This window comes from Archocentrus centrarchus, chromosome 1 (genome assembly GCF_007364275.1).
Source record: "Archocentrus centrarchus isolate MPI-CPG fArcCen1 chromosome 1, fArcCen1, whole genome shotgun sequence".
Lineage (NCBI taxonomy): Eukaryota > Metazoa > Chordata > Actinopteri > Cichliformes > Cichlidae > Archocentrus > Archocentrus centrarchus.
Window position 1 is genome coordinate 7016647 of NC_044346.1, and position 11553 is coordinate 7028199.

The following is an 11553-nucleotide window of genomic DNA, read 5'->3' on the forward strand; positions in this document are numbered from 1 at the left end:
TTTTTTTTAAACACTGAAGGAGACATTAATTTTTTAAATCCTACGTGCATCATTTTAACCCTGTGATTCATGTGGTCTCTGTTTTAGATTCTCACTGGAACACCAAGGACAAGAAAACGGACTGGAGACCCCGAAGAATACTTGTAACTAGTTTAAAACAAAAATAACTTGATGGCATTTATAAGTCAGCAGTAGCAATATTTCATGTACAGCATGCACTGTTTGTTTTTTAAAGTTAATTATAGATGCTGCACCAGACACGATCACTTTCTAAAATATGCCACGTTACACATGCGAAGCATCTACAGTACTAACAACAATATATAAAGATGTATTGAGAAACTTAAACCAAAAATAACATTTGTAACTGAATGAAAAACACTGTTTCAATATTTGTTTATTGATTTTTTCATGGGTCAAAGCAAAGTTTGTTTGAATAAGATTTAACAGTTATTTTATTTGTTGTGGTATTAAAATAAAAAGTCTTTGATCCCTTTAAAGATTCATGTTTTTCCACAGCATATGACTTCTTCTGATATTGATAAATCTGCTGATATCTTCTCTCCTCTATGCTTATTATATATATTGTAGCCTGTGTAAATCTATATAACGTTTGTTATTTTCACTAAAAAAAAGAAAAAAGGAATGATGAGAATATTTTATTATCATTTTATAATACAAACTAGTTAGTAACTTACAGTGAAGTCCTAACACCACTTTTTTTCATCTGCTACATTACCCGGCATTGTTTTCTGCAGTATTGTTTGTAAAAAGACAAAAAAATGTTCATATCTGCACAGCATGGACGTATATACAGTTGTGTGTTTTATAGGCCAATACTGGCTGATCAATATATCTCACAGGCCCTGGTACAGATAAGTTCATGAGGCATAACTAGGTAGGATTATCTTTTAAAACTCCATAAAATATTTTTCTTAATCTAAGACACTAAATGGCTAATGATTGTTTTCTGTTTAAATATACCTAAAGTCATCACTATATGCAGGTTTATTCCCGCATTTTAATGAGCCCCGCAACATAGAGATGAGAACAATGCCACCTTTTCACCTCTTAGACATTCTAAGGGTGACTTCATTTAAAAGCACAAAACTATTTCTGCTGGTGCCGGAGAGACCAAATCCCAGATAGCTTTGGTGAATAATAGGTCAGATTAGGCATAGGTTTCACCTATAAAATGTCTCATTATTTATTTTTTTCAGTGTATAAGTAATTTTAAATTATTTTACTGGAGTAACCATAAAAAGGTGACTCATGCATTTGAAGTTATTTTAAAAATTATCATCAGGCTCTTTAATATACTAAATATAAACATTTTTCCCATTTCCATACATGAAATTGGTCACATTTATGTTTTCATTAAATACAAAAATAAATAAATAAATCTGTTTTCATTCACAAGATATTTTCTGTAGCTAATCAGTATTATAATTTCTAGACTTTTTAGGGGATTTTGAACTGTAATGACATTAGTGAATAAAAGAAATTAAACAAAAGTTCCAAAGTGCTTGACATTATATGTATCAAATAACACAAATAAAATGATGAACAAAATCATTATTACTATTAGTAGTATTGATATTAGTAATACTGATTTTGTATTTTAGTGTAGGCACACAGTGAGTCCATGTGTGGACAGCAGACAGAATCCATCACTTAAAGAACTCGTTAACGCTCCAACTCCAAGCCTACAACACTGATATTGTTCTAACATGTTTCTTTCACTGTTTTCTGAAGAACAGATTGCCGAGGTTACCAACACAGTTCCAATTTATACAACAGCTACATGGATTGTTTGTAAGAGAACAAGTTATACTGTATGGTCACAGATTAAAGACACATTGAAAATTAGGCTTCAATAAGCAGATAAGCTGTAATCATTATATAATGCTCTACTAACCAGATGAAGAGTTCATATGCCCACTTTTCTTTTAAAAGAACATTTTTTGTCAGTAATTTTATTTTACAGACTGATTATTATTTTGATGAAAAATTGCAATTTTTTCCCCAAAATGTAAATATAGTCTTTTCCTTACTTTTCAACAAACAATATTATTGGTTTGTGGCAAACCCAGCTAAATCAATTTTATCTACTTCTTCCACAAAGACATAGTTAAGTGTGGCAAAATCACTTTTGATGGAACTGGAAACACTGAAAATGATGAAAGAACACAAAATAAATTAGAAGTTCACCATTTTGGGGGATTAAGGGGGTAGGTAGGTTCATGCGTATCTATACCCATGTGCCACATTTTCAGATAAGACATGCAATCATGCAATCTTTTCAGTCTCTGCCCAATGCGAATGAAGGCAAAAGGCCCAAATATTAGATTTCTAAATAAATTCACACAGTACAACTACAAAGGCACAACATAGCAGCACATTTATTTTAACAATAACAGAACAGAAGATAGGCCAGCAAAAAACAAACAAAAAAAAACCATTCAAAATACATGCGCATAAAAACTCGATATTAAAGCACACTCTGAAACAGAATATAGGTTATAAAAACACAAAATAACTTTAACCAATATTAAATTATGCCCAAAAATATTAACACCAAAAGAAAAGTTAACAAAGCCATACAAGTGCAGCAGGTCTGTATTATTAAATTTGCATACCAACGTTTTTCCTTCTTTGCATCCATGACACAAATTTCTTTAGAGCCATTACAATTTTCAGGACGTGCTTTGCTATTCTCAGACTAGTGCTTTGCAACACCCTGGAGAGAAGCGCTTCAGTGCCAAAGAACCTTTGTGTTGCAGCTTGTGAGCTGGGTGTTCTGGCTGCTTTCGCCTGCTCTGTGGAGAGGAAAGTGACGGTGACAGTGGCTTCTCTGTTCTTTCAGTTTAACTATTAATAAAAAAGCTTTTTACTTTAACAATGTGTCTCTTTTTCAACCTGGAAACATTTTATTACTTTCCCACATTCCCTGGATTTTTTTTTTTTTTTAGGGGAACATGACAGTCCTTCATAAATGATGTTTGACTCACAGAAGTTGTGTTTACTCATTTTAATCCATTACAGGTCTACTGTTTAGGAGTGGTTGCAATAGAGTGCAGAGTGAGGTTAATGGTTTATGGTTATGGTTACTGTATTTACTTTATGGCATCTTATAAGGTGAAGTTCTCTCCTGTGAATTTCAATTGTATCTATATGATAAGAGCTTTATTGTTTATGTTTATATCTTTGTGAGTGTGGATTGTATGTTTGTGTATAAATGTGAGAGACCACAAAGGTTTTTACAACGTATTGCATGATAATTGAAAAACAGACTCCTGGAATAGGTAAAAACAAATGTGATAATTTAGTGGAAAAAAGTAAATCATTGACCCTGCATGAGAGGTTCTCTCATGCTTGGGTTAGATTAGAGAGAAGGAGAGAAGAAATCAGTACAAAGTTGCCAGTCAAATAACTGATTAATGAACTAACAATTTGAATAGTTTAATCAATAAAAGCAAAAATATATTTTCCATGTGTTGTATGTGGATAAACCTCAGTCTGTAAAGTACCTGATAGCTAAAGCTGTCAGATAGATGTATTGAAGTTAAATGTGCAACATGTCCCTCTGAGAAGCAGCGAAGAAGAAGCTAAAGAACCTCATGAATGTCGAGTATATATAAGTGTGATCAGAAAGCCGTTCTGCATCTTCACAGTGTAAGTCTGAGAGTTTCTAACCAACAGGATGAATTGCTACACATCTGAAACCATCAAAACACATGCACAAGGTTCAAATCTTGCACAATATTGTATTTACGATATTTTAGACAAAAAACGCTTCACAATTTGCAATAAACATGTGAAGATCTTCTAGAGTAAACACAAAACACACCACACTTGTAGAGATAATTTTTTATTTTGAATGTTGTTTTCATTTAGTTATTTTCCGTTAATTGTCAGCTTTATCCAATCAAGGTAAGAGCAGACCTTCACAGAAATAGCTGGTCTAGTACAGGCATGATTACCACCACCACTGAGTACACCATAAATCATGTTGTTGTAGATCACTCCACCACCAGAATCCCCCTGAGAGAGAGAAATATAGTTTGTTATAAGTTTGTTCCAAAATATCTGAATGAATATGCAGACAATATGCAGTAATGCTAGCAGCCGAGCTAACTCACGTGACATGTATCTACTTGAGGTTCTTGCAGACACATCCTGTTCCAATATGGCACATATACACCATATGTAGCCATTAAGAAACGCCCACAGTCAACAACACGCATGTTTGCACACTGCAGATGAGATGGTTCATCAGCAACTAGAGAAAAAGTAAAAGGACAAAAGTAATTCATCATCTTTAAGTAGAATGAAGAAAATGAAGCAGAATGAAGTAAAATCTTGAGATAATGTTTTTTTTCTTATTTCTGGACATTTCCAAATGATTTTCAAACAAAATGTCTTCTTCAAGAGAAGCTGCATCTAAAAAAAGGAAACCTTTCATAAATATATCTGTTGCAACCAGAGATCAGGCGGACACTGACGATTTCTGTACGTGGCACTCCCTTTATTTTCTGCTTGCACCACTACAAGATCCTTCATCGATTACACTATAAAATTATAGATATCCACTATAAAATTAAAGAAATACTCTGTTTTTCATACAGTATCAAAATAAAACATAAATGTAACCATAAAACAGACACAGAAATCAAAATCAAATTTTAACATAAACTGTGAAATAATCAAGCTAAATTTGTCTTACGTTTGTTGTTGTTTACATCTACACTATAACCACCAAGGCCTGCAACCTTAATGACATCTCCTCTAGAAAAAGACAAAAAAATATATATATAATCAATTAATTTCACATCCATTCATGTGCTGTAAGCACAAAATAAATCAATCAATCATATTGATGTACTCTGTAGGCTCAGCATCTTCAGCCCACCTCAACTGAGCTAATTTAACTTTGAGGGTTTGGATCACATGTTAAATTTCATTCCTTTAACTGTTTGCTGTGTTTTATTGTCAGTGACTGAAGTCATGGATTAACTCCTAAAATCAAAACAAGGAGTCTTAACTCCTGTTTCACACTCTGTGATATTATTGTTGATATCAGTTGGGAAGAGATGGGGGTGTAATGTATGTATCATCAGATATGATTTTCACTCTAATTAAGCAGCCTCAGTAGAAACCATGTTAATATATTTGTGATATAATGACTTTTTGGCCTGTTACTGTGTGGTGCATTTTCCCCCCAGATACCAAAATCCTGAGCTGCCAGATCCACCAAAACCTGCAACTGCAGGTAAGTTGGCGAATCATCCCAAGAGTGTGAGACTCAAAGCTGTAGCTAAATGTTGTACACGGCACAGTTTGTTTTACTCCTGTGTTTGTGTGTCGCCAAAAACTGTGAAAGATGATCTTGTTGATCTCATCATCTTTGTTCCAGCTGACATAAACCATCAGTGAGTTTGGGCTTTTAGGGACTCTAAAGAGGTACTCTTGACTTTTAAAACAAGACAAAAAGAGAGCTCTGTTGTAAAATGTAATTCCTGGCAACCCTCCCTCTCTCTGCAGCCCAAGAATTAATATTTTAGACATCAGAGATAAAGGCACACTTACTTTTGCGGAGGATGTAAGCAGTCAGGTAAAGCAACAGGTGTAATCTCAGATGGGGTAGGGAGTTTTACAAGCATGATGTCGTGAAGTCCATCGTTGTCCTGAAAGAACACTCCAGATGTGACTCTCACCTTTTTCATGTGACTATGATGAGGTAGATTAATTCCAAAAAGTGGACGTGGATGAATTCCTACAAATGCATACATATCCCTGCACAAGGGGACATGGGTGTTAGTTTGTACTTACTGATCATGAGCATAATTGCTTATGCTGTCTTTATTTTTAAATTCCTAAAAAAAAAACAAACATATTTTTAAGTGAAACTGTCATTTTCTCACATTCCTGGGATCCAGCAGTGAGCTGCAGTCAGAACCCACTGTGGATGGATCAGTGAGCCTCCACAGAGCTTTCCAGCTGTTTCATTTTCTGCAGTTATTTTCACATAATACAGATGCTCTCCTTTTGGACAGTTATGACCCCCGTAGATTCTCTTGTGCAAATCTATCCCTGTGCTCACTGTGATGCCTGAAAAAGAAAGTAATTTAATCACAGCTGGTTGTTTCTACCATCTGAAGAACAACATATTCTTTCCAGTTATTATGGTTGCAAACAGCAGAAATGTAACTGGAAAGATTTGGCAGAAAATTAAAAAAAAATCAAAGAAATACAATCATACTGGATATCAAAGGGAATCTGAGAAACAAAAAGTTAAAATAAACGTAGGAGAAATAGTGCAATAATTCACTCACCAACTGACAGAAAAAGAAGAAGGTGCTTCAGATGAGCCATTGCTGTCACTGAGCTTGCAGTGAATGTTGTACTTGGACCCTTTTTAAACCTGTTCTCACTGTGCTCGTGGCCACAGAGCCACCAATCACAGAGCAGGATTTTATCAACAAAACTCCATTGGTTGAAATGTTCTCCATGCAAATGTGGAAAAAAAAAAAAAAAAAAAAAACCTTAAAAAAGAGAAGTGGTGCCTCTCATTAGTCTTTTTTTTTTTTTCAGTATACTGACTACAAGAAATGACACTGCAGTACAAAGAGAAGTAAAATAAGCCTCTGACAAAGTTGATCTTTTGTATGTATTTATTCCAAGTACATGAACTTTACTCTCAGTCCAAATGGCTCCATTTTCCTAAATTTCAGTTTTCTCTGCAAATATTTCTGAGCATTGCAAAAATCCACAAGGAGTTATTTGGTCCTGTAAGTTGTTAGGGTCTGTGTCAGATGTTTGATGTGAGTGTAACAGGTACCGGGTCACGGCGCCTGTGAGCAGCTTTACAGATAGCTGAAATAATGGAAAACAAAAAGATGACACAGGAGAAGCGGCTTGTCGTCTCTGATTCCTCCTCAGCTATGAAGGGAATGCTCGAGCTGCAGGCACACCACCATCTCACAGTGCCTCCTACTGGTGGGAGCAGAGTAACTGCATACACACTCAATATTTAACACAGTGTGAACCAAAAATTGACCCATATAAATACAAACAAAATATGTCTGAAACACAACATTATAGACCTTATTCAAATGGTTATTTCTAAGCATATTTCTACATCCACATGTGAACACACTTGTTGGCTTCGCACGAGCAGCACCAAATCCATGAAACATTTGATGGATGTTTTCATTGAACACTCATTTTGTCTCATTCTGTCTGAAGAACATTTAAAATGTTTTCTTTGCTCTGTGTTAAGCAGCTCTTGCACCATTCTGTATCTAAGTAAGGAAAATGTACTCATTTAGCACTTTTCACAGATAAAAATCACAAAGTACATCACAATAAAGCACAAGAAAAACATGACATATAACAATGTAAAGCATAATAGAATACAATATAAAACATAATAGAATACAATGTAGAACAAGTTACTTATAGTAGACGTGAAACACTACATGTATAAAGGCTAAGTTACAGCATGACCTGATCTAAAATCTGTCATAGATTAAACCCTGTCTGTGAGGCTGGATTTAAGAAATGTTTAAGAAATGTTTAAAGTTACAGATTTTAGAGCATGTGTAGCACCATCTTGTTTCAGGACAAAAACCAGGTTAATTGGTTGGTTGCTGCTAGTAGCTTATGTTATTTTACTAAAAAGAAAACTGGTAACACAGTGGAAAACAAGGAAACTAAAAAGCAGCCCACAGGGGGGGTCACTTTTATACCGTCCCTGGCTGCAGCACTGAGTTTTATGTTAGCTGTACTGAAACAGAGAAGTCCACCTGTTAGCTGTAATGCTCGGCTTTGTAGAGCAGTCTAGAAATGCGGCGTGCACCTGTCAGCTGCAGCGGTGGTTCACCAGACCAACAAGCTGAAGGTCCCATCTGTGTTTGATTTTTCCTCATGGAGTCAGGTGTACCAAGCAGTGCAATCAGCTGACAGAGCAAAGGTCCCCAAAGATGTGATGAGCACTATTTTATGCATTAAAGTAGTTTCATTTCCCAAACACATCCAAACTGTTTACATTAAAACTTAAATATAATTTTCACTTAAAATGTGTAATATTTCTTTCTTAAATTTTGTTTTTTTTTAAGCAACAAACATTTCTTTTAAACATTCATGTTCACTTGGCTATAGAAATAATAATATTCATAATTAATTTGCCATGAATTAATATCAGTTTAACACATTTAACACATAAAACATGATTAACAGGAACACTGGCTGCTGTTGAACATGCATCCATCTGTTTTTGTTTTACCTAAAAAGTTGCTTAACTTCCTCCTGGATCTTCACATTTACCTTTTTGATGATATCATTTTTTTCATCTCAGTTGTGTGTGTGTTGAATATCAGCCATGTGTTTTCCATCCTCAGTGTGATTCTTGATGAGATTTCTTCTTTTTTCCCAGTAAAACACTTTTCTTCATCAAGGGACAGAGGGGGCTGGGCACAGTGAGGAAAGCGCATTGAGTCAAATTTGACATATTGGGCTGTATAAATCAAAATGGTCTTGACTCTCGACACAAATGATATTTTCCAAGTGCAATACAAGTAACTGAAAGACAATTATTCTATAATTTAGGCAGATGGTGAAAGTACGTAATTACTGCACTTCACATATCACTTTACTAGATACATCTGTGCATCAGAGTATTATCTCAAATATATAATTAAACGCATTGCAGCAACTCAATGCATTTAGGCAAGTAGACGTGTTCAAGATGACCTGCTGAAGTTCAAATTGAGCATCAGAATGCGGTGATTTAAGTGACTTTGAAAGTGGCAAAAATGGTTGAAGGTGCCAAATGGACTGGTCTGAGTATTTCAGAAACTGCTGATCTGCTAGATTTACAGAGAATGGCTGCTTTAAGCTGATGGGAAGGCAACAGTACCGGTAGTCCACTCTCCTACTCATCACAGAAAGACACTTTCTGACCAGCTTATCCAACCTGTTGCAGTCCTTCACAGTGATGCTGTTTCCCCAACAAGCAACCCCAAAAAACACACTACTAGCCACAACAGACTGGTAAAAAGTGTGCAAGAACTCATTGCAGACATCGAAGGATTTGAGCCTCCTCAAAAAGTGAAGTCTACTCTGTCCTTTCTTATGGGCCACATCCATGTGTACCGACCAGTTCAGCTTGTCAATATGGACTCTGAGATATTTGTAGGACGAAACAACTTCAGTGGTCTCTCCATCAATTATGATGGGCGCTCGGGGAAGTCTCTGTTGCCGGAAGTCCACAGTCATCTCCTTGGTCTTAGATATATTCAGGATCAAACCATTTCTCCTACTCCAGAATGTAAACGCTGCAATAAGCTCTCTGTACTCCACTTCTTCTTCTCCTTTCACCTCTCAAAAGTCTTCATAATAACAGACGTCAAGGCCACCGGTCTATAGTCCTTGACCCCTGCCGATCTTGCCACTTTAGGAACCAGCACCAGGCATGACAGTTTCCACCGAACAGGGACTTGTCCAGTGCGAAGGCTCTGATTGAATAAAGTCTGAAGAGGCACAGCCAATTCAGATGCACACTACTTGAGAAGCCTAGGTGCTACTCCATGAGGACCAGCAGACTTCCCCCACCGCAACCTCTGGAGCTCAGCACGCACCTCATCCACAGAAAAACCACGAGATGTCCCAAGAGCAGAGGTGTAACAGCTGCCGGATGGGGGAGCGCAGGCCACAGCAGCAGAGGTGGAACAACCACCGGGTGGAACAGAGAAGGTCACAGTTATTGTAGTAACAGTAATGTTAATATAATAATAAAACAATATTAGTACATGTGAATACACATTTCTTTTACTCTGCCTCCCAACCTACACATGAAAATGAGTAAAGTCAAGGGTTAAAGTGGGATTCAGCATGTGGGAGATCAGTTGTAATGGCTCAATGAAAAGAATCACAACTCACAATAATTTCTATTGTGAGCTCCAGTAGATTTTGGGTATATGCTGTGATCAGCTGACCTGAGCTGCTGCTCTGAGCTTTACTGAATTCAACTGGATTCAACAAGATGTAAGCATTTGTTTCACAAGCTGTCATAGCTGATTTCCATCCCCTAACCTGACAGTCTGCTGTTTATACTGTCTTTATACTGACAGCATACAGTTACATAAATGTTGAATTCAGTGAATGAATCTAAGCATTGTCAGCTTTAATTCAAAATCATCTCTGCTATCCTTGATGTAACCAAACTCTGACCATGAACACCACAGCTGCTGTGCACCAGTCCAACACAGAGCTTTAGTGTAAATTCATCACAGTACAGCAAACTGACCTGTTTATCCTGCACTAAACTGCATTCAAGCACCCTTCAAATAACACAAAGTAACACCTCAGTTTGTTTTGCAGGATGTTTCACAATATAAAAAAAACATAAAGTACAGATACAGATCCAAGATCTGATTTTAAAAATGAGGACATTACATGTAAGCTTTAAATTTCTTCCAGTTTTTTTTTAAATTCCACTGAACTGTCCTTACCTTTAAACAAACTTTGCATTTTAATTGCATTATACAGTTCACAACACATCATAGTACATATGGGGGGCAGGTGTGTCACACAGTGGTTAGTGGGTGGCACTGCTGAGGTGGCCCCACTTGTCTGTTCACTGCTGCCTGCTCCTCAATTTTATTTACATTTTAGACATTGAGGGCCTTGGGGGGGCAGTGTGGATGGGCGCTGTTATTCAGTGCTCATATTCTTCTCATTACATATTACATTCTTCTCATTACATACACTCACATCACCCCAAACACGCTGAGTGGGAGGAGGGGGTATGCGGGTCTTCTCACACCCCAGTTTCATGCACCCCGCCTGGGATGGGGAATGGCTCGTTGTTCGGGGCTGGGTTGGCTGCTTCCCTGGGTTGCCGCTGGCTCTGTGCTGGTACCCGCTCTGCCACACTAGGTGTCCATGTATGTTACGTCATTATTGAGTACACTGCATGACAGAGGCGCATACACACACATTACTGCAAACAATAAAATTGTGTGTATGTGTGTATATGTATGTGCATGTGTGTGTGTGTATATCTACTTTTCTTTGATTTTTTTTTTTTGTTTTCCTTTCTTCCTTTTGCCCCCCCCCCCCTTGTTGCCCCTTCCTTGTTGCCTGTCAGACCTGGCATAAATAACTAAATAAAAAGATAAATAAATAAAAATACAAACATTAACAAGAATAGCCTATAGAAATCTTACAGAGCTGTTCTTGTAAAGGCAAATATGTTTGGTACATCAGTGCATTCGGGTCATCATTCCGATTGCAAAAAATGCCAGACATGACAGGCTTTAAAAAAAAAACAAACAAAAAAAAAAAAAAACATGTGTTTGGTTGGTGATTTCTTTGTTGTAACAATAATTCTTGGCAATGAATCTTTTACTGTTGGAAAGCCTGTTTATTTCCTGTTAAATGGAGCCACATTTTTAAGGAAAATGCACGTGTATGTGTAGATTGCACACATAAAAAAACTTGCCATATCTTCTCTGCCAATGCCAAACAACTTATTCTGCTACAGACTTA

The 11553-nt window shown here is 36.7% G+C and overlaps 1 protein-coding gene across 1 annotated transcript; it reads right to left on the minus strand.

The window, feature by feature from the left end:
* Positions 1-3897: 3897 nt before the first annotated feature.
* On the minus strand, positions 3898-6378 carry LOC115792216 (protein C activator-like). The gene is made up of 6 exons (XM_030747038.1): positions 6336-6378; positions 5925-6111; positions 5590-5796; positions 4727-4788; positions 4143-4282; positions 3898-4044 (listed from the first exon to the last, which is right to left on the minus strand). Exons 1-6 carry the CDS (start codon positions 6373-6375, stop codon positions 3898-3900), a joined length of 783 nt encoding a protein of 260 aa, XP_030602898.1. The 5' UTR covers positions 6376-6378.
* Positions 6379-11553: the final 5175 nt, after the last annotated feature.

Excerpts from the sequence above, each read along its gene's own strand:
- LOC115792216 (XM_030747038.1), bottom strand. The coding sequence starts at position 6,375 with ATGGCTCATCTGAAGCACCTTCTTCTTTTTCTGTCAGTTG. Across the intron at positions 4,789-5,589 it reads TGCTTACATCCTCCGCAAAA|AGGAGATGTCATTAAGGTTG; the intron begins GTAAGTGTGCCT and ends GTCTTTTTCTAG. Across the intron at positions 4,045-4,142 it reads CTCAAGTAGATACATGTCAC|GGGGATTCTGGTGGTGGAGT; the intron begins GTGAGTTAGCTC and ends TCTCTCTCTCAG.